This window comes from Rhinolophus ferrumequinum (genome assembly GCF_004115265.2).
Source record: "Rhinolophus ferrumequinum isolate MPI-CBG mRhiFer1 chromosome 5 unlocalized genomic scaffold, mRhiFer1_v1.p scaffold_110_arrow_ctg1, whole genome shotgun sequence".
NCBI lineage: Eukaryota > Metazoa > Chordata > Mammalia > Chiroptera > Rhinolophidae > Rhinolophus > Rhinolophus ferrumequinum.
This window is the reverse complement of record NW_022680355.1, coordinates 16,611,582-16,634,059: the sequence shown is the minus strand read 5'-3', so window position 1 is coordinate 16,634,059 and position 22,478 is coordinate 16,611,582. Positions and strand designations below refer to the sequence as shown.

At 48.5% G+C, this 22,478-nt stretch overlaps 1 protein-coding gene across 1 annotated transcript; it reads right to left on the bottom strand.

Moving 5' to 3' along the window:
* Positions 1-3,476: 3,476 nt before the first annotated feature.
* On the bottom strand, positions 3,477-22,417 carry ECHDC3 (enoyl-CoA hydratase domain containing 3). Its single transcript, XM_033100658.1, has 5 exons — positions 22,051-22,417; positions 18,733-18,854; positions 17,246-17,343; positions 12,715-12,915; positions 3,477-6,972 (listed from the first exon to the last, which is right to left on the bottom strand). Exons 1-5 carry the CDS (start codon positions 22,227-22,229, stop codon positions 6,661-6,663), a joined length of 912 nt encoding a protein of 303 aa, XP_032956549.1. The 5' UTR covers positions 22,230-22,417; the 3' UTR covers positions 3,477-6,660.
* Between the last annotated feature and the right edge of the window lie 61 nt (positions 22,418-22,478).

Here is a 22,478-nt window from a genome sequence, read left to right as displayed (position 1 = left end):
TTCACTTCAAAATAGTCTGGGGGATGGGGAGGAGGGAAGGGCAGGTGATATGAGATTGGCCAGGACAATTGATGAATTATCAAAGCTGGGTACTGTGAACATGGTACTTTATCACACATTCTCACAACTTTTCCATATATTTGAAGTTGTTCGTAACAAAAACCCCTTAAAAAAATATGCCATTCCAGGTTAGACTCAGTATCTGGTGTAGGAAAGGTGGAAGAGGGCGTGTGAAGGTTGACATTGAAGCTGACGAATGACAGGAGCTCCAGACGTCTCCAGGGGCTTTCATGGGTTAAGACAGTGCACTCGAGGGGCCAAGAAAACAGTCCGTTAAGAAAACTGGACACTTCCTTCCAACACCAGCTAGTTCAAGACTTTCCAAGGCTGACTTGTCATTCATGGCGAGAACCTGTCATCTCTAAAAAGTCAGTCCCAGGGATGATTTCACAAAGTTCTCCATAATTTATTTTAAAAAAAAAACAGAGAGAATCAAGCTTGAAATGCATCTTTACAGGAAAGGAGAGGCACGATGCCAAAAGATGAGCTGTTCATTTAAGGCTGGCCATTTGTCTAAATTCTCTGTGCATGCCCAGGGCGGCTGTCAGCGCAGCAGCATTTAAGTGGGATTATCAGAGCTTTTCGCTGCTGCAATGATGGATAGTTTCCGAGTGGAACCTCTTCTCCTCACAATGACCAGGCATGATATTGAGTAAAATAATGGTCGGCGAGAACATCAGCAAACCCCTAATGAGAAGCTGTTGACAGAAAAATTGCTCTAACATTCATCAAAAAGCCAATAAATGTCAAGGAAGGGACTGGAGATACAGCAGCTCATAAATTCCTTCTCAAGGGGCCTCCAGAGGGGAGATTTGGGACAACACCAGCTCTACCTTCATCCTGAACGCTGCTAATCAAATTCCAGGTAGCTCAGAACAGTTACGGGCGGCTTACCCAGGTGGTGTATGGAGGGCGTGTCAGGGGGAGGCTGCTCCAGCTGTTTGGGGCACCAGGACTGGCGAGGTCCCTATCTTTGGAGTCATGTAGACCTCGTCACAGTTTGTGGTCAACTCGGAGCCAAGACCCCTCCCAGCTGAAAAAGCCAAAGCTTTATATAGATGATCCCGTTTGCTCAGCAGTGAGTCACAATTGGTTTTTCCTCCAGTTCTGTAACATGTATCGCCTCTGACATTCATTTAGGAACCAGTGCTTTTGCTGCCTAGGAACAGGTCTTCTGTTGGGAAATCCTGTTTGCACGTTTTTGTTAGGGGAGGGGTGTCCACTGAGTGGCTAACGTGACCTGTCTCTTCACTGAGTTAGGGTTCCCGCAAAGGCAGACCCCAAATCAAGGACTGGATGAAGGTGGTTTATTTGGAAAGCGATCCCAGGAAGCACAGAGAGGACGTGGGCCCAGGTCAGGCAGCAAAGGAGAAAAGCCAGGAAAGTCTGCATTTGACCCATTTGACCTCATTTCACCTTATACCTCTTTAGAGGCCCTGTCTCCAAATATGGTCACCGTGGGGCTAGGGCTCCAACAGAGGAATTTTGGGGGAACACAATTCAGTCCATATCACGGGGAAGCTCTTACTGTGTCATCTGCCCACCACAGCTGCTGGTGAGATGGAAGGGAGTCATGGGGAAGGGGGTGTGGGGTGGGTCATCAACAAGGTGACTCCACGTGTGTAGTTTAATTTAATCCTTTCAGTCACTTAGGAGCTATGTGTTGTCATCGTCCCCTTTATAACCATGAAGAAACTGAGACCCAGAGGTGAAACAACTGGCCCCACGTCACGCAGCTGTCACAGGGGTAGGCTCGGAGGCAGCCCAACTATCTGACTCTTGTCTCATGATAACTATTTTGTATTTGAATTTTAACATGGTCATGACTTACCTCGTCTCCTAGATTCATTTCCTGGAGGGTCAGAATTGTCTTGTACTTTAAAAAATACCCATCCCCTAGTGCTTAGCACAGTAACGAATGAGACAATTTTGGTCTAAGGTTCAAAGAAGCGTATTAACCACTTCAGTGAATGCCATGAAGAGCATATCTATTGATATTTTCATCCCTTGCCAACCAACCATGTATGTCATATACCATTCTATGTGAAGACTGTTTTATCCCCAGCAGTGTACGCATTTGGAGACCAGAACATGCTTCAGCTATGCTTTAAAGAAAGCAAACAGGCTTCACAGAATGCCGGGTCTGATTTCATCCCCAATCTTGACTTCCATTTACAAAGAGATGCTTACAACTTCCCTGGACCTACAATGAAAACACTGAGGTAATTCATGTTCTGCTCAGCTACTTAACTTTCCAGAACTGGTTTAGAAAATATGGCCTGAGAATTTAAAAAACCTGTCTATATCGCATCCTGCACGGGGAAGTGTGCCGTGGCCACATGGAACTGGGCCTAACAAGTCTGCTCTGCCGGTCAGGGTCGAGACTCTGAGAGTTAGAAAACAAAACGACACAGAAGTGGATGAGGGTGGGTGTGGCCCTGCAGGGACGCACATGTTTGTTGGGGGGCAGCCAGGGCGCCGCCCAGGACTGTGCATTAAGAACAGTAATTGAATGTGCTTCTGCACAATAGCAGTATCTGCAAAGTGACGCACTGTGGCCGTCACTCACCTCCGAGCCGCGCAGCGGGCGCAGGACGGCCTCAGCAGGCATCACACGCCCTGGCCCAAAGCGGGGCCACCTGGCCTTCTGAGCCGCTCTCCATACAGGCTGCGTGATACCCAGGGGTCTTCGCAATTCTCAGACCACGTTTCCTAACTCAGCTTTAGGGAGTTTCACAGCCGACCCAAACGTGCTCCTTACTAGCTGTTTGATGATGGGCGAGTCATTTAATATCTTTGCGTTTTCATTTCTGATCTGTGCAAGGGGCTTCACAAAGCCTTCCTCTTAGAGCTCTTGTGAGGAGTAAAGTATTACGACCTGCAAGATGCTTAAGGCGGTGCCTGGCAGGAGCAGTCACCACACGGATCGAAGCACTGATAGCTCTAGATCACACTCCTCGTTGACCAATACTTTGTATTCTTTTGCTACATTCCTAGAAATGTCTAAAATTGGGAACTGCCACCTCAGTTACAGAATTTGGGAAGGTAAATATTGAAAACATACAACATAAAATGGAAAGATTTCTTAAATGTGTGAAAACACACTTGCCAATTGTTTTGAGGGTTTATGCTTGAACACTCCTGGGCGGCACAGGGAGATCCGAAGGAGACGGCCAGATGAGATCACTAAGGTGGTGGCACGCGGGCAGGCACACCTCCTAACACCTGAGTCAGCCTCTTCCCTATTCCCCCGTGGACAGCCACCTCCCCTACCTGGGGGCCACCGTGGGCTAGACCGGCCATCCCGGGGACACTGTAGGCACAGCATGGGTGGCCGGCTGCTTTTCCTGGGCCTCTGTTAGGGCCTGAAAAAGAAGCTCTGGGCTCCAAAGTGTGAAAGGAAAACCTTGCAAGACTGAAATTTAATATTTTATTAACTGTAACACATCAACTTCAGTGATGTTGAATTTAACTCTTGCCTACTTGATGATTGCCAAGAAACAATCATTGTTGATTAATCAAATATTTATAGACAATTTTAAAAAGCAAATCATTCGACTCCCTTTCCTAAAGAGAAGAATTATATTTCGTGTGGAATATGGGACTATTCTGATGTTTAATGTGATATAAGGTGGGGCTTCCAAAGGCATGAGCACGAGGGCTGATGAAGCCCCCATCCCTGCCCAAGTGGCAGATTTTAAGAGGTTTCTGAAGGTGTGCAGGTCCCCCCACGTTCTTCTCCAAGCCCACAGTCATTGCCCACAATTTCATCACAGAGGCCGTACTGCCTCACTGTTTAAATACAGCTACTGCTGGAGACATAGCTGTCACTTCCACCCTCATGTAGGAGCTCACACCTTTTAGCGTGCAGCAGAATCACTTGGAAATCTTCTTTAAAATGCATATTTTTGCACCCCAGAATCAGACTTGGTGATTCAGCAGGTCTGGTGAGGCAGCCGAGAATCTGCATTGGGACAGTCCATGGCCGGGCATCCATGGGCCACACTTTGGAAGTGCTGCTCTTAGTGCAGTGGGTTTTCAGAGGAAGGAGAGGAAAGGGGCGGGCTGAGTAATGCACCTCGACAAAAGGAAGGGTAACTGCCAATTCTGATAGAGATCTGTCTGGTGTGGGGTCTTAGCCATGCCGTCTTCACAGGGTCCTGGTGTGGCCTGAAAAGCCCTGTGATCGGTTTCTCATTCTCAGCTGTAATCAGATGTTTTCAATGTACTGTTTACCACTTCTCAGGGTAAATACCCATTTTGTCCAATTGTAAAAGAGCATTTTCTGTGAACAAAAGCTTCCTGTTTCAAGTTTCACAGCATGTTTCCTGATCCCAGCATTGTAGGCTCACGAATGTTAGAGGACAGAGTGTCCAGTGGCGTCATTTTGATGACTGGGAAACAGCACCGACAGAGTTACATCACCTGCACACGTGACACAGACAGGTGATGGCAACCCTGGGACCGGAACTCTGTGTTCTTCGTGTTCAAACGCCTGCGTTTCTTGAATCCTCTTCAGTAAGCAAAACCATGATGCCCTGGCTATGCCATTTCTGATTGTCGTCTGTCTGTCCAGGCCGGAACGCCATCTTGTCGGTACGTTGGGAGGTGTACAGTCTGGTAACCAGGAGCACAGGCTTCAGAATCATACAGGTCCAAACCCGCTGGCAAATGCCTTAGCTTCTCTAAGCCTCCTAGATACGGGGGGCAGGGAGAGCACTGCATAGGGCTGCCTGGCAGGAGCTAGGCTCATTAAATCACCATGTTCTCGCCTGGCAACCCCCCCAAATTCATTGGTGTAAAGTTAATCAGCCATTCACTCCATTTGCCATCGGAACGGGTCTCTCCCCCACGGGAGCAGGAGTGAGCACCCTTTTCACTTGAGTTTCTAGCCCCTGCACTGCTGGGCTGAGCTCGGCAAAGCTCCCCGAGAAGTAAATGGTAGAGAGGGAAAGACAAACACACCAGACTTTCCAGAGGCACTCATCACATGTGGTTCTCAGAAAATGTTCATTCAATGTCCCAGTGGAAGGAAGCAGAGATACAAATTAACCCCAAATTTATATTTGCCTCGGGATGAATTATATGACATCGGAGGGTGGGTAGCAGACTTTCCTTCTGGGTTATTTTCTGCACAGGCCACTATGAAGATTTATAGCTAGTCCCTGAGGGCACGTCAGCTCACAGGCTGGAAAAGCAGCCCGGAGGCCCGAGCAGGTGGTGTCCTGCTGCTCACACAGACACTGCAGAGTTAACTTTTGCTTTTCATTTGCCAAACTGTGAGCTGGCTCTGTTACTTTCTCCAAGGCCCAGAGAGTTTATAACACCCTCTCTGCACTGTGTGCCCTGACAACTGCAAACAGTGGCTGCCACCGTGGGCCACCTGGACAGAAGGTGCAGTGGGGGCCCCACGGACAGCACTGTTTTGCTCAGACCATGACAGCCCATCTTTCATGATCTAGCTTGGAGCCGCAGCCAGCTCCATATTAGCTTCCATTAGTGGTCTGCTGGTAATCAAATCCAAAGTCCCCTGCACACTGGCAACGCTCGGTAGCAAGGAGTACCTGGCCCATTATTTTGTGTGGAGTGCAGACATGGAGCGGGAAAGTCATTTCTTCAAGCTGGCCCCACACTAGCCCAGGCTCTCCTCGCGGCACTGTGGCCCAGAGAAAGAGTGTCTGTGGCTTTCCCAGGCAGATGGCGTTTGGAACCCCACTCGCCCCACTCCCTGTTGTTTGGACCAAGTGGAAGGTGGAGATCGCTGTAGGACCTGCTCCACTGGCTTCGCTGAGGACGAAGGAGGTTGTACAGCACATGTCAGGCGCCAGTCGACAGGAGCTCTAATGACCTTTGAGCCCAGAAGGAGCACTCTTAGAACAAGCTCCTCCTTTCCAGAAAAACACGCTTTTTCACCTTTCTAAACTGGCAAGGAAAAGCTGCCGGTCAGGCACCTACCGTACGTCTGTCAGCATAGGCAAAGAAAGAAAAGTTAGCTGATTTTTTTTTCTCTCAGACAGCTGGTTGGGAAGATACAATTACGAGTATCTTTAAACATTTAATCTTTTAAAATGACAAAAGATGATTCCAAAGCCGTAGGCATGGTTATTTCTCAGTAGAACCAAGAAGATATTCAGAGTGGAGAATATCTCGTGGAGATTTGAAATGTTTCTCGTGTCTTGGGCAAACAGCACAACCTCCACCTTAGGGGCCATTTCTGAGAACAGAGGCAGGTGGCATCCTTCTTTCACACCTCAGTTTATCGTCACCTTCTCCCATGTCAGGGTGATCCTTCACTGAAGGTCCCGTGAAAGAGTATATCAAATGCCAGGCTTTCTACCGTAGCTGGCCCAGCGAAGGTGCTCACTACCTTCAAATTAGTATTTCCTGTGAGTCTCCGTTTCATCCTTTCCCCACGGACTCATGGCTGTTAATACAGACCCCAGACAGTGAAACCAATCCTAATGTTACAGAAGCAGGCTGTCTCCTGTTACCATCACAAGGCAGCCGTGGTGGTTGGGAGTCGGACAGCAGGGAGTGGGGGGCGGTCCTGAGAGCTACCCACTGGGCTCACTCGCCCTCCATCCCTCTGAGAAGGCCGGCTCAGTGTGACCAGATGGGTTTTCTCTTTTGCATGAAGGCCTTGATTCCCTCCTGCCCATCCCGCAAAGCCACGTTGTCCACCATGGTCTGGCAGGTGAGGTAGTAGGCTGTTCTAAGGTCCTGGGGCAGCTGCTTGTAGAAGGCAGCTTTGCCCAGAGACACCACAGGCCGGCTCAAGGAGGCGATCTTTGTCGCGATTCTCATGGTCTCTTCCTCCAGCTGCTCTTCCGGTACTACTCTGCTGAGCAGCCCATGGAGCAAGGCCTCCTGCGCAGTGATGGGCTCCCCAGTAAAAAGCATTTCTAAGGCAACCTGGGGGCGGAAACATGGGCGATTGTTAAGGCACTCCCCTTCTGACCCACTGCCTCCGAAGTCCCACCCTCTCCTTTCACTCTGCTCAGACAGTCGGTATCCCCACTTCTCTACAACCCCAGCCCAGTTATCTGCTTCCTCAAATAACGCGTCATCCGTCACCTCTACCGTCTCCAATACCCACACTCCTGCCAGGGACAGATGGGATCTCTCCAGGAGCAAGGAGAGGGGGGACTGTCCGTGTCCTCACACTCCTTCCCCAGAGCCGAGCTCCCAGCCCTGCCGAGACAGGAGATTCGAGCTGCCTCTTTCAAGGGCCAAGCACAGGACAGCGGCCACATCTGATGGGAGGAAACCGAAAACGCCACAGCAGCAGCATGGCCCAGCGCCTCCCACAAACCAAAGCAGTGGCTGCTTTCCAGAGGAGGGAAGTGTTCAGAGAAGCCACCAGCTGGGTCTGATATGAGAGAGCAGACTCCGTGTCCCAAAGAAAGGGGGTGGGGGGGGCAGTGAAAGAGAAAGCCTTCCAGGAACAGACAGGGGCCTGGCGGATTGTAACCTACAAGGAGCGGACGCCCTCTTTCCCTCTGCAGCCCTCTCCCCCGATTTCGGAGGCCTGCAGAAAGGGGGAGCACCCCATCCTCACTCTACAGTCTCCTCTGTTCTATCGCCTGCACGTATTGTGCCTCGACTCTATAAGTCTACAAAGCCCAGCTTCTGAAACTCAAATGTACGATTTAGAAGAGGGGTGTCCAGATGCATAGGAAACAGCGGGCAGAGATGCCTCTCTTCTCCTTGTCCCCTTGCTTCCTCTCCTGCAGTCCTGCTGGCATCTTTGCTGCTCTGAACACACCACCACGCTGTCACCTCAGTCGTTGTACTCGCTGTTCCCTCGGCCTGCGATGCTCTGTCCCCACGTGTCCTCAGGGCTCGTGCCCTCATCTCCTTCAGGTCTCTGCTCACATGTCACCTCCTCGGCGAGGTCCTCCAGGACCACCCTATTCCAGTCACACATCAACTCTCAGCACTCTCCCCCTTTCTGGCTGTATTTTTATCCTTTGCCCTTTCATCATTTAACGGGCTATGTTGTACACATTTGCTTGTTTATTGTGTTATCGCCTTTGCTGGCATGTAAGCTCGACTATTTATTTGTTATCGTTCTGTTCATGTCTCTCTCCAGCACCAGAAGAGTGCCTTGCACATAGCAGGTGCCTACTAAATACTTATCGATGAGCGATTTAGTGAATGACTGGATGAAGGCAGACAGAGCACAGCAGAAGTGACACTATAGTTCTTTGGAGGCTCGGTCAGAGGTGACACTGCTTCCATCTGGCTCTGTCCCTTGGAGCTCAGCCTGACAAGCCCAAGCCACACGGAGGGGCTGTGCTGTGTCCCAGCTGAGGTCCCCCCTGAGAGGCAGGCTCAGCAGCCAGACACGTGCGTGCAGAGCCCTCAGGTGACTACCCCTAGCTGTCACCCCTCCCCCTTCAAGTCTTCCCAGCTGAGGCCACAGACATGAGGAGCACAATAAGCTCCCCAACCTGAGCTCTGACCCAATCGCAGACTCCTAAGCTACAAAAATCGCTGTTGTTGTCTTGAGCCCCGAAGTCATGGGTGGTTTGTTGTGCAGTGGGCGACATGGGACTCGCTAAGGATATAAATTTGCAGTCCTTAGCATTTAGATCATAGCTGCTCAGTCTCGGTGCCATCGACTGTTTGGACCAGGTATCGTGTTGTGTGATTTGCCCGGTGCGTGGCATGTTGAGCAGCCTCCCTGGCCTCTGTCCACTGGGTGGTAGTAGTGCCCCCTCCAACCTGTAACAACCCCAAGTGGCTGCAGTCGCTGCCAAATGTCTCTGGGGGCCAGTATTGCTCCCGGTGAGAACCACCGATGTAGGTGGTGTTTTAAGTCACAAGATTAGGTGCTGCTTCCTCCACCCTGGCGCCTCTCCCACGAGTCCGGACGACCAAGAAGGTCTCAGTGGGATTAAAGCTGCTCCCGAAAGAAGTTTGACTGACGCAGGGTCAGGGCTAGAGCTTCCTAAGTCACCCCGCCTCGTTTATGCCCCTCTCTGGGCCTGTTTCCTCGCCTGCCTGGGGGGACCCTACTGTTTAGCACCATGATGATTTACGGGGACTTCGCCCAGACAGACTGGGTAACAGAGTGGCGTCCCCGAGGAGAAACCTGCATGTACAATGCATCGTCGGCACGATCTTTACTTACTGTTTCAGTTTCTATGTAGTGAGTCCCCAAACTTCAGATGAGAGAGAAGAAAATGCCTCCTTTTTCCTTAACAAACCTTGTCCCCTTTTAGGGGACACTTTTTGGGTCCCCCTAACAAGTTGGTGATTGGACACTTCCTTCTCCAGGGATATTTGCATTAAAAGCCACAAAAAGGACTGGGGGCCAAGGCTCACCCCCGGAAGCAGTTGGACTTGGTGTGGAGTTGGAGAATGCCCCAGGGGTCACTTACTCTCACTACAAGATCTCAAGGGAACGACTTAACCCTCTGAGTCTGTTTCGTCATCTGAACACGGGGAACAGGCCCAGCACCGTCCTGCAGAGCTGTGACGACGAGCAGCGCGTACTGCAGAGCCGGGCACTCAGTGAGTGCCTAATAAACGCCGTGACCGTCATTCACATGCCTGTCCTGCTGGGAATTTGGATGAATCTCTAATGTTGTGTTTTAGAACCATGGCCTCTAAAGGGGGGTGACCATTTAAAGCAGAGGGGTCGTCCGGATCCGCTCCAGTCACACTTATGACAAGCGCCAACTGGTGGTGGCGGTGTGTCAGAGCAGGGGCTGTGATGCGGCAGGGCTTAGAAGCTGCGGGTTACAGGGCCAACAGAATTGACTGGGAAACCTGAGTTAAGTCCTGAACCCCCAGGCCCTCCTGAAAGTTGGGGTGTTGAGCTACGCGTCCTCAAAGGCGCCAGGGCTGCGAGTCTCCCGTCTGAGGCCACGGAAACCACTGATGGAGCGCAGGCTCTGATGCCGACGCGTGGGGCGCCGCGACCCGCGTTGTGCAGGCTCTGGGGGGCCTGCGCGCCAACCAATGCGGTAACACTCTTTCCAGCGTCACTTCTACTCTGCTCTAATGAGCCGGTTAGGAAATCAGATTCTACAGATACACAGTTACCCTGGGTAAGGAGGTGGAAGCCAGCGTTCCGACCGCAGAGAAACGACTGGTTTGGGACAAGGAGTTGGGATCCTTCCTGCGCGCTCTCGTGTGCCAACCGCTTGAGGCACTGGCTCCACGTCTGAGCAAGGCCAGCTCTGGTGGGGACGGGAGCAGCTGCACCAGGCAGGTCGCTTATATGGAGCAGTGAAGACGCATTATTTAACTCATGCCAGAGGCGAGAAACATTTACAAACCTGGGAAATTATTCATGCCCAGGCCCACTCTGGCTTGAACACAAGGGCTGCACGCTATCGTTTCTGCTCCCAAGCAGACAACAGCTGAGCAGTTCCCTGTGGTGACCAGCAGAGGGCACTGGTGACCCACACATGAGGCCTTAGCCCGCGCGGAAGGGCTGGGCTTCCCAACACAGCCAGTGTGCAAAGCACCTGCTTGCTTCCCTGGGGTTGTGCAGGGGACGTGTGCCCACCACCCACACAGGCGGCGGGCCTGTGTTTGAGTGTGTCGTGTGGGTGCACTCAAGCAATGACCACAGGCAGGTGTGTTTTCTTCCAGTTTATATTGTCATGAATCCCTAGTTTCCTCCTAAAGGGGGCCACCCAGGTGAGATATGTAGTCCAGAAATCAGGCAAAGGCCTTAAGGTCCGACAGACTTTCCCTCCCACTAAAATCCCATTACTGATTAATCCCATTATGCGATTCCAGCTCATTAGTATCGACCTCAAATCATACTTCTGCTTCACGCTTCCAAGTACCCCAAGTTAATGAGCCCCGCGCACGAGGACATCTGTCACACCTCGGGACCACTTTCTCCGCTGACTAGGGAAAAACTCTGAAGACTTCAAAACGAGAAAGCTACAACTTGCGCGATTCAGGACAGGAGCACAGATCGGGGACCTGAGTGGGACAACAGCGGAGGCTGTCTGCCTGTCTCCAGAGTGGGCCTGGCCCTTGCACAACTGTCTGTGGGTGGAAAGAGTTACTTTGGTTCTTACGACGTCCTTGCCCCTGAATCTCTCACACTAGAAAATTATGCAACTGGTTCTGAGAATTGGGCTTCTTAGGCAGTAATGTTCTTGCACATTGCCCCCCTCTTTTTTCCCAAAAACAAATTCAAAAATTGACAAATATGATATTTAAGTTTCTAGGATTCAATTATAGGCCTTGATTTTAAGTTTGTATGTTTTAAGAAAGAATGGATTCTTATCTGGACAGTACAGCAATCATGATTTAAGGTTTCAAATGCCTTAACGTGGAACCTTCTAGAATGTCAGGGGTTAAAGATAAGCAGCGGCAGGTAGGCTAACCAGACAACCACCTTTCACTAAGCAAAAGGCCTCATGCTTTGATTTGCACAATCATAAGACAGTTTACTAATAAGCTCTGGCAATATGTTTATAATACATTTTAATTTAATGTACTGGTACAAAGTAGGGGCGTAAGAAATATTTATTTAATTAATATATATACATATTTAAAGGAAATGTGTATCCTGAGAGGATCAACACACCTGCTCTGAGGACATTGTAGCAAGCTCTGTGTTTGGACAGGTTACCTTTTGCAGTGTGGAGCCCACGTTCAGGCAGATTTCATACATGTGTGCTTGCAGGTATCTGTCTTCAGAATGTCCTCAAAAACACACACCTCTGTAAAAACTAATGAGGAAGCACCATGAAAGAAAGGAGTGCTTCCCCAAATGTCTTGGTCCTGTGGCTCGATTTCCCTTGGGTCTCATTTCTTTGGTGCCTCGGGCACATGAGCAACTGCTAATTTTCATAGTTGATGCTAAAATGGATACGGTATTCTAGAAAGCAGTTTAGTTCCCGGCTTGCCGTGGTGGTATATGACTCCGCCAGCCCCCCACGTTTTTTAAAGCAGATTTCCAAGTGGGAATGAGGAAGTATTTTTTCTAAAACAAGGAAACCACTGATTTTTACTTAAGAGATGTTCTGTAAATATTATTTTATGACATTAGGAAAGAAGAAAGCTCTGTGAAGAAAATGACTTCACTGTGGTTAGTAATGACAAAACAGCGTTTATAATGTGGCTCCTTGTGGGGCAGAGTTAACATACCAGGCACAGGATGTTCACGCTCCTGAAATACAACCGTCATGCAGCTGACATACTCAGTCTATCAGCTGAAAGTACTTTCAGTCCCTTCTGGAACAAGACAGACTGTTGGCAAATGATAAGCCAGTGACACTCGTATCCTAGCCTTTTCATACTGGCATGTGTCACCATGCTATTGCATCTCATGGGCAAGCTTTCAGTGCAACAAAACTGAGTCTCAACAGCATTTCAAGTAAGATTACAAAAAAAAGAGTGTGCCTTTATGAAAACAAAGCAAACAAACCCAAAACTCTAACTGGCCACCACTGAGGGGCCGGCAAGAGTGAAACGCGTGCTGACAATGTGACGCGCACTGTGAGCAGCTGCCTGTTCCCTCCCCAGCACGAGGTTTTAGGACTCTGCCGCCCATCAGCCAGCCATGCTTTGGGCAGAATGTCCGGGTTCACACGGCACTTTAACAAGCGAATTCTGGAACGGACCTCACAAGCAATGGAGGGTTACAACCAGACAGGGGCCGAGGGGGTTAATTACCTTTCTGGGCACCGCTCTCCCCAAGGCCACCCCAGGGGTAGAGCAGAAGAGCCCGACGTTCACGCCCGGAGTGGCAAACGAAGACTTGTCACTGGCCACAGCAATGTCACAGCTGGCAACCAGCTGACACCCGGCCGCGGTGGCCAGGCCGTTCACCATGGCAATCACGGGGACGGGGTGGCTCTGGATCTGCATCATGACCTGAAGGAGCAAACACCCAGGTCACATCCATCCTAGAGTGCGGTCTGCACCACTGCTTACCGTGTCATGTGCTTTTGCCGTTTCAGAGGGCTTTGCAATATGCATCCCTGTACCAAATATTATGAAAAAGGGTAAACAAAGGCACAAAGAGAACTTGCATTAAATATCGACTGTGAACCAGACTGTGCCGTGTGGTCTTCCTGAGAACCCCAGGAGGAAGGAACCCTATTTTACACCAAGACATGAAGGCTCAGAGAGGAAGGAACTGGCTGAAGGCCACGAGACCCACAGGTCGGGGCTGCGGGGCTGAACCCCACCCGTCCAACCCCCAGCCCCTGGGCTGTCCACCCCAGCACGATGCCTCGGGGAGGTTACAGGCCTCTCCTTCTGTTTCCCTAGCCGCCCACTGAACAGAGCTGACTTGATCTCTAGGGAACACACAGTTCTGTTCTCGGCGAGCCTGTGCGGGGCTCTCGTGTTAAAAGTCTGAAACTGGTATTTGGAACTTTCTTGAAAAATGAAGGTGGAAAAGGGACTGGAATGCAATTTCCATAGAAATTACTTCTCAAATTACCACCATGAATACTCTTTCAATTCTGGTAAAATAATGGGCAACAGTCTGCTGTCATCAAAGCAAACAAAATTCCTAGAACAGTGCCATGGCACAGCGAGGGGAGCTGGACACTTGTTTCTGCGACACCCCCGCTCCCCGTGTCAGTCTCCAAAACTGTAACTTATTTTTCAGCTTATGAAATAACTTGGTTTATTTCTCCATTTTTTCATGACACCCTGCACAGATTGTGTTGCTATAGTAACTTCAATTTATAAATGGTTGCCCTTTGAACCCTGGCAGGGAGGGAGGCGAGGAGGACAGAAACTGCATCTGGGCTTGTTTCCCAAGATGGCAACTCAAGGAAAAATGACCTTCATTGATTTGGCCCAAGGAATTTACCTTTTGTATTCGTAAACATTTGGTATTTGTCAGCTCTGTTATAAAATATCCAATTATACATTTAAGGATATGATATCATCTTTTATGGTAGTGATCTTGGCTTTTTTTTGGGGGGGGGTCACCTTTTGAGAATCTGACAAATCCTAATGACCTCTCCCCAGAAGAATGCACGTAGATAAACCTATAGCCCAAACTGTTCATGGATTGAGGGGGTTCATGCACTCTAGGGGATGACGGGGATGGCTAGTGACAGCTCATTCACAGGGAACTGCGGAAAGAAGGAGAAGAGCACACAAGGATTTCAGAAGTCTTGCTGCAAAGAAAGAAAAGATTTTGTTTTAGCTTTGAGTGTCACCTGTCCCCTAATGAAGTGCAGTTACTTAAGAAAAGTCAACTGACAGTGATTAGAGTTAAAGTCTCCTGTCTGCCACCTACAAAGGGCTAGGATTCCATACAACTTGGTGTGAAAATACTGAGGCCAGTATATGTATCCAGTATATGTACATACAACATTAAAAAGAGTTGTGCCTTTGATCTAGGAATTGTACTAATAAGAAATAATCTGATACAGGGTAAAAAAACTTTCTGGGTAAAGATGTTCATCAAATCATCACTATAATAATAAAAAAATCTATAGATAACATAAATATGTAGAAATAAGTAAATGGCTCTATAAACTAAACCATATCCATTTAATGGGATGCTGTGTTCTCATTAAAATAAAATTTATACAATGACAGTATAATTGTACCTACATATGATTATTCAAACAAATAGGTATATGTGGAAAAATGATTAAAAAGAAATATAATGAATGTTTTTATTAATTATAGCTCTCTCTGGGTGGTTTGATCATAGTATGGTATCAGTAATTAATTTTTTTCCTTTTGTTTTTCTAGATTTTCAAAACTTTCTGTAATAAATATTATTTTTATAATTAGAAAATATTTTAAGTAAAGTTAAAGAGTAATTCAGAAAGGGAACCTAGAGAATAAAGCAGCTGGATAATCAATCCCTTGATAGTCAAGAGCTGATTATATTTCTCTCATTTTGCCTCCCGAATTAAGTACTTATTTTGGTCCGGCCTACGCCAGAATGTGACATAGATCTAACTCTGCCCTAACCCCGTTGAACAGCATTGCTGGGCGTTCCACATGATGTCCCAAAGTGAGTGCCCTGTCCCACTGCCATTTCAGTGGTGGGTGTGAGAAGAAGGAGAAGAATGTCCTTCTGCACTGGGGTTTCCACCTTCAAACTTGCAGGGGCAAAGGAAGGGAGACAAGGATGGGTGAGAGAAAGCCACCGCATCAGCTAGCAGAGGTGACCGTCTCCCTTCCAGAACCAAGTGCTTCTTCTCATTCTCAACTTGCCCTATTCCTGATTTGTACACAATTAACTATCATGCCACCCTAGGGGTCTGTAACAAATTCGCTATAGACTTTCGATGCTGAGCCAATTCAGATATCTCTCTCTTCCTTTCTAAAATCAAACTTTCTCATGCACGAACCCAATGTGAAATACCTAGCTCATTGTGGTCCAATCTGCTGTTGATTACACTTGGAAATTGAAATCTTTCACACATTCATGGCGCTCATATTTATCCAGGACAATTTGATTTTCTTTGTGGAAAAGTGTTAAAGAAATCAATGCACTTTCCCTCCTGTTTGGCTGCATTAGGGCTAGGTCCTGATGAGGCAGTGCGTCGTTCAGTGAGCCAGAGGCAGCAGGGCTCAGACGCTTCCATGAAATCTGACCTTTCTCCTCTGAAGAAGCCTTGGCTCCCGGGGCCCTTTGGTAAGCCGTTCATTTCTCAGTTTATGAAGAGTCCCCGGCAGAGTGATAAAAGCAGGCCCTTCGGATGGATGGAAGGGCTCTACTGGTTCTTTTTGATGATTTTCTATTTTGGTCAAACATACGGGGTATTACTAGAAAAATAACATCTAAAGCACCAAGCCCTGGCAAACACAGGAGGAGAATGTTACATAATCATTAATGAGAACCAAAGAAGCTAAGTCTTAGCCCTTCCTCCTCTCCATGAAGCCTCAAGTCAACCATTTGTCAGGTCTGTCCCTCCATGAAATAAGAAAACTACAGTTTGATCTGCTAAGGGTTTCTGGAAGGGCAAGGAAAACAAGTGATAGTCAAGAAGGTATCTCAGTCCATTCCCCTCCTGTTTCCCACCTCTGTCTTGTCTAGATAGTAGGTATCACTATACTGGGGGTGCCAAAAAATGTATACACATTTTAAGAGATGTTATATATTTAAGAGATATATATTTGTTGAATCATCAATGACCAAGTCAATGAATAAGTAAAAAATTAGGCTAAGTTATCTTAGGGTCAGCTTATGAAATTGTTTTATACGTCTTATTTCACAACTAGATTTCCATTTTCAGTTTGGCAGGAAACTCTTTTTTCTTTCTATTTCCCTCAGTATCTTGCAAGTATTATGCATATACCGTGTTTTCCAGAAAATAAGACCCAGCCAGACAATCAGCTCTAATGCGCCTTTTGGGGCAAAAATTAATATAAGACCCAGTCATATTATATTTATTATATATTATATTATATTATATTAAAGACCTGGTCTTACATTAGTAAAATAAGACCGGGTCTTATATTTGTTCCAAAAGACGCATTAGAGTTGATTGTCCAGCTAGGTCTTATTTTTGGGGAAACCTGGTAGCAGGTGCTCAATAAATACTCATGAAATGAATTACGTACTACCTCAAGTTGGATTCTATATTCAATTTTTAATTATCCAGGGGTTGATTTGATACATTTATAAATCATTCCAAATTTTTTGTTCTTCCTCTTCTGTATCTGTTGGCAATTTCCCTCCTGAATATGGTTAAAGAGACAGAAGTGAGAATGAAGAGGTTGATGTCCCTACTTGGAGGTGTTGATTATAAAAGTTGGTTGAAAGAAAGGTTTGAAACTAATTTTTTAAATTATTATTATTATTCCTTTTATGAATGCTTTTCCCCATCAAAAGAGTTGTTTTAGTTTAAAATTTTAAAAATTATAATAATGTTAGGTTCTTTCTCTTTAAGATGTACATTTCCACTCTACCTCTTACTTAAGACATATATACCAAGACATAACCCAATGCTGGAGATGGCAGCTATCAATATGAGCATACATTTAGCTTTCTTTCTTATAACACAAGATCAATAGCAAACTGTGGTCGCTTCTTAAATGTCTAAACCAAATGTTGCTTGAATGAAGGATTCACCAAGGACCACAGAGGTTTCAGGAGTTCTGCAGTGGCTGGGTCTCATAGACAAAACCTTGCCTGTAAACTAGAAGCCTCACTCAGTATGTGATATGTATAATTATCATTTTCAGGCTTGCAATGCCGACCGTCGTTCTGGCTTACCTCAGAACAGGTTTGAAATACTTCAGCATGATATGCTGGACCTTGCTCATCCGTCAGTTCCTTCAAATCATGCCCAGAAGAAAACACAGGCCCCTCAGCTGCCAATGTTTCCAGTTGAGAAAATAAAATAAAAAGGTTTAAACAGCAGAGCTAGGAAGTTCACTTATTTGTCTACTGAATAATTTTAGTGAACAATTGTGTATCAGTCCTGTGGACACTCAGAGAAAGTTAATGGTCCCATTTCGATAAGAACAATTCCAGTCAGTTTGAAAAGTCACAGCCAGTATTTTGTGATGACAATGCAAGGCGAGGCACTTGTACTCAACAGGTCTGTGGTGGAAACCAATGAAGACATGCAGTTACACAAAGGAGAAGGCTCAGAACTAAGGCAAATGGACGTTTTTCAGAGTTGTCCCTCTGGCTGACACTTCTGTTTTGGGCCTTGGTCTGGCCCGACAGTATTGACTCATACAAGTCCATCAAAACCCACCATGGCTTCGGCAGTGTCCCTGTCATTCGCTCTACAGACAACGGCCACCCATCCAGGGTGCAATCAGGAAGGTCAGAGTGTGACCTTTGTTTTTATGAGGTGGTCTGAGGATGCGATTTTGTTATTACTGTCATCATCAACAACAACAAAATGCAATTTCACTGATAAGCTGATAACACTTTCTCATATTTTCCTGTTGCTGTGGCCGTTTCGACATTATTCTCTTTAAACAAGTGAGGAAATTGTGTTGTTTGGAATTTAGCTGCCATCTGGGTTACGTCCCCAGGGCTGCTGAAATATATTTGTCCTATTTCTTTTCCCTTCACCATATAAAACACTTGAAAACGTATATTCAACCATAGATAAGGAGGTAATATTCTGAGTATCTGCCTTGAGAAACGCTGATCCTTAATTTCCACGACATCACAAGTACATCATAGAGCACCATCCATTTTATTGTTCTGTGGATACTTTAAAACGCTGACACTAATACTGTTTATGTTGCTGTATAATTCAGTGAAAATGCTTATTGGAAAAGAGCAAAGAAAGCAATGAGGAAAATGGGGCACCCTTTCTGGCAGCACTGAAGAAGGCTGCAGACATTGGTGGAAAGCTCGGTGGAAAAAGACAAACCAATGAAATGCCGGAGCAGCCTCATCCCAGCCGACTTGGTAGTTTACCCACAGGATCAGCGAGTAAACCTCTCTTATCAGGTCCATGAGGAAACCAATTCTCTGATTTAGACAGGAAGACTAGCACAACCAATGTTTCGTATCCAACAGAAAGAAAAAGACACGTATTTTCACTGCACAGTAATCTTTGCTATAACTTTCACCAAAACCCCCACTACACAAAAGTTTTGCATAATTAATGTTTTTGTAAAGGAGCTTCAAAACCTTTGTCCCATTAAGTGAGGGAATGCCCCCGTTAACCAAAGAATGTTGAGAAACCTCTTCTGGGAACTGCAGAGCCCCGAGGATGGATATCACATAAGTACCTGAAATGATAATGACTTTCAGATCTTTGCTGTCAGCTTCATGAAGAATGTCACTCTGGAGAGATTTCAGCATCGCCAGTGACAGCGCGTTCCTCCTCTTCGGATGGCTCAAGACAATGCTCCTGCGAAGAACATTTTAGAATGACTGGTCACGCACCAGTCAAAACAAGTGAGGACCCCTGCAATTCCTAAGTTGGGAGCTGTTTTTCAAACACCAGAAAAGAGAATTGCGGGTGCTGTGAGTTACAGCTAAGTCAAAACAAGGAGACTTCCTGAAATGCAGGGAAGAGGGAGAAACCCTGGATTTTCTCCAGGTTTGCTGTCAGACACGTTACTGCCACCTCAACAGAAAGGGCAAATCAGAGTCATTCCAAGCCCTACTCAGAGTCTGCGAGGTTGGCAAGACGATGGCAGGAGCCAGAGGCGGCTGACACACAGTGCTCCCCTCAACTGACTTCTTCCCATTGTTATTCAGGAAGGCTAAGGTTAGGAAAAGAGCCAAGAATGAAAAGGTGCCCCTAGATCTCCTCCCACCCACCTCACAGAAGAGGCAGCCAAGGTGCAGCTGCTGTACGCGTCTATGACAGCGTTTCCCCGTTTTCTGTATTCGCCTCCTGGAATGCTGCACAGTCATTCACGCTGAGAATGGGATGATATGTGAAGAACAAAAGGACAGAACCTTCCAGCAAGAGGGCTCTTCTGGACAGGTCATCTCAATGGCATTCAAAGGCCTGCTTGCTATTTAAAGGTGCTGATTTAAGTAACTTGTATTTCTTCTTACTGCCTGCACACAGAAATGTCTTCTTTTTGCAGTTATATGGATGGGTGGCAGGAGCAAACACCAGACTAGTGTTATATGTTTTATATCAGTTTCCCATCAGTCTCTACCCACGTTTTCTACCTTCCTCATTCTTTTTTTTTAAATCTTAAATTCCAATCACTATGTGTCAGTTTGGATCCTCCAGAAATAGGCTCCTGGCCACGCTTTTCTGGAAAACCACTTTGATGACTGAGTTTATTTCAGTGCAATAAGACTACCATTTTCTTTGGAATACCATTTCTGTTTTGCTGCCATCTTCAGGTGGCTGTGATAGTCATTGCTGTTTCTCATATACATGTTGTCTCCTAAGTACAAAAATGACTTGCAGCTGATACGCTGATAGACTTTGAAACCTGTATTTTTTTTTTTTTGGTGGGGAGGGGGCAGTGGTGAGAGAATTGCTGATAAACCTTCCAGTAAAATAATGAGTGTGCTTGCTGTAGCAAACTAAAAAAGCTGCCATCCCATCCATGACATATGCTTAAATTACATTCTAAAGCCTCAGGCAAAATTGTGTAAAAAGATGCCAGTCCCCAAAGGCCCATGCTGCATGGCAGCGTCTGCTCATATGCGTCCCATTAATCCTTTCGCTCGCACGTTACACCCTGTCAGAGTGCTCTGAGTTGCTGAGTTTACTTTTTAACCCAGTGTAACCAGGCTTCTGTTCCTGCCACTCCACTAAAACTGTTCTCCCCGAGCAGCTCATAATTGTCAGAACCAAATCCAATGGCCATTTGGATTATGCTCTCCTTCTGGAAAGACATCCCTCCCCTCCTGGCTTGTTGGTCCTTCTCTGGCCTGTCCTCCACTTCCATCTGCTCCTAGCCTTCTGCTGACCCCTACATGCCAGCCGTCCTCAGAGCTCCTCCTGGGCCTGCTGCAGCACCCAGTTCCTGGCTGGCCCTCACCCCATCCATGACAGTGGTGCTGCTGAGAGGAACAAACAGCTTTCAAAAGGGACACTCGAGCGTGACTGAGTTGCTCGGGCTCACCTGCTTGGTGACTACCAGTATTGGTTTCATGCTGGATCGGGGGGCTTCCTTCCTACTAAACGGTTCCCAGCATTTATGAGAAGATTGTTCCAATCATCTATCTCCCTTTGTGATTCATGTTTAACTCTGGAGACTGCAACCAGGCCTCCTCTTGGTCATCTGGCTGCCATGCCACAAGTCAGGCTTCTAACCAGATGGAACCAGATTTGCAAAAGCAGGACTGACCTTGAAAAAGGGAAAGATGGGCCCCGGCCTGGGCCCTGCACTTTGGCGTACCGGTGCTCTGGGCCGTCTCCCAGCCGTGCCCCTCCAGGTGAGCAGGAGACCACTGGGATAATAGGATGTGCCCACCTAAACTCACCTCCCTCTTCTGCTGCAGTTACCTGAGACCTTGAATTCCCTGGCTATGCAGTGGGCACCCCAAAGCCCTGGGCTGACCAAGAGATGTCTATAGGAAGTAAGACAATAGAGAGAATACGGGCATGTGGATGGGTGTCTGTAGACCTGTGTGCCAAGCCCCTCACAGAACAGCAGGAAGAGGGAGGGGTGGAGAGGTGGAAACGGGTGAGCAGAAGGTGGGAAGAAAAGAACAAAGGCTGCAGGCCAGCAGCTGACTCTCCACCTCCACCGTTTTGGGGGACTTCTAGAAGCCTGAGAACTGTAAATTCAAACACGGCCTCCAGGTTTTATGAAGGGCTTCTTGTCAGGGCAGGAGGAGAAGATATACTTAGCAGTTAGCTTGATTTGTAACTTTTAAATACTTAGACTTGCTATGAGGGCCGCTGGGCCTTGCTGGCCAGGCATAGGTCAGGGTGAGGCCTGGGTGAGGCTAGGTGCCCCTCAGCCTTTACTACTTCATCGTCCAGTTTCCATTGTGTGCACAGGTACGGTTTGAAGGGTTTCTGGCTCGTTGAGGCAAAGGGCAGAGCTCAGTACGGTGTGTCCTTCATCCTGTTTGTTGACCCTGCACTTCTGGGTGAGGGCCTAGGAGCAGCTCGGCTAGGCCTGACCTGGCCTTGGAGTCCGGTCAATTTGTGAGGCACAGAACCCTCTAGGGAAGGGCTTTCTCAAAGGCCGTAGCAGCGGTGGGGCCACAGCACAGCTGCCCGCACTGAGCCCGAGTCCAATGACAACTCGGCTGAGTTGCCCTAGAGGTTTAGGGAAGTTCTGGGGCGGTCTGATGCAGTCCCACTTGAAATCCTCCGGTGTGAGTCCTGCAGGGTCCCACATGCTACTGTGCCCACGCACGGGACCTGTGTAAGCACCGTCTCCGCGATTCCGTCCCGCCGGCCCGATTCCGCGGTGACGGACAGAGGGGCCCAGGCGGCGACGGCTCTGACCACTAACGGAGCCCTCGTTGGACTCCGCGTCGGGGGACCGGCGCGGCGCCTGGCCTCCTCTGCCCACCTCTCTCCCCGGGTCCCCGCCGTCCACCCCAACGGGGACCAGCCCGCACGCCCACAGCCGCTCCCGCAGGGCCGGGGCGCCCGCGGCCAGGCCGCTGACCTGATGCCGTCCCGCTGCCGCACGCTGGTGGGTCGCGGCCCCGGCTCCGGCCGCTCGGCCCCCGCCGGCCCCCGGTTGCAAAAGCCAGCGGCGAGTGGAGCCCACGGGCCACGCGGGAGCCAGCCGGGCACCTTTGTCCCGAAGGCCCGCAAACCCGCGGGGCCGGCTAAGGCAGCCATGGCAGCCAGAGAGGCGCTCCGGAGGCCGAACGTCCCGAGCACCGCAGGCGCCGGGCGCTGCGAGGGGCGCGGGTCCGAGCCCACCGCTGCGCGTCGACCGCTCCTGGCCGCCGGCAAAACCCGGTCGAAACTTTCCGGCCCAGGCCTCGATTCGACTCTACTCCCAGGCCGACCCCGCGCCAGCTGCCCCGCCCCGGGCCCCGCCCACTGCCGCCCCGCCCCCGGGCCCTGGAGCCCCGCCCCGAGACA

Bases quoted from the DNA above. Each gene is read 5' to 3' on its own strand.
- ECHDC3 (XM_033100658.1), bottom strand. From the start codon at position 22,229: ATGGCTGCCTTAGCCGGCCCCGCGGGTTTGCGGGCCTTCGGGACAAAG. The intron at 18,855-22,050 runs GTCAGCGGCCTG...TGTTCTTCGCAG, and splicing joins CGGCAGCGGGACGGCATCAG to GAGCATTGTCTTGAGCCATC. The intron at 6,973-12,714 runs GTAATTAACCCC...TTCCGCCCCCAG, and splicing joins GGAGAGCGGTGCCCAGAAAG to GTTGCCTTAGAAATGCTTTT.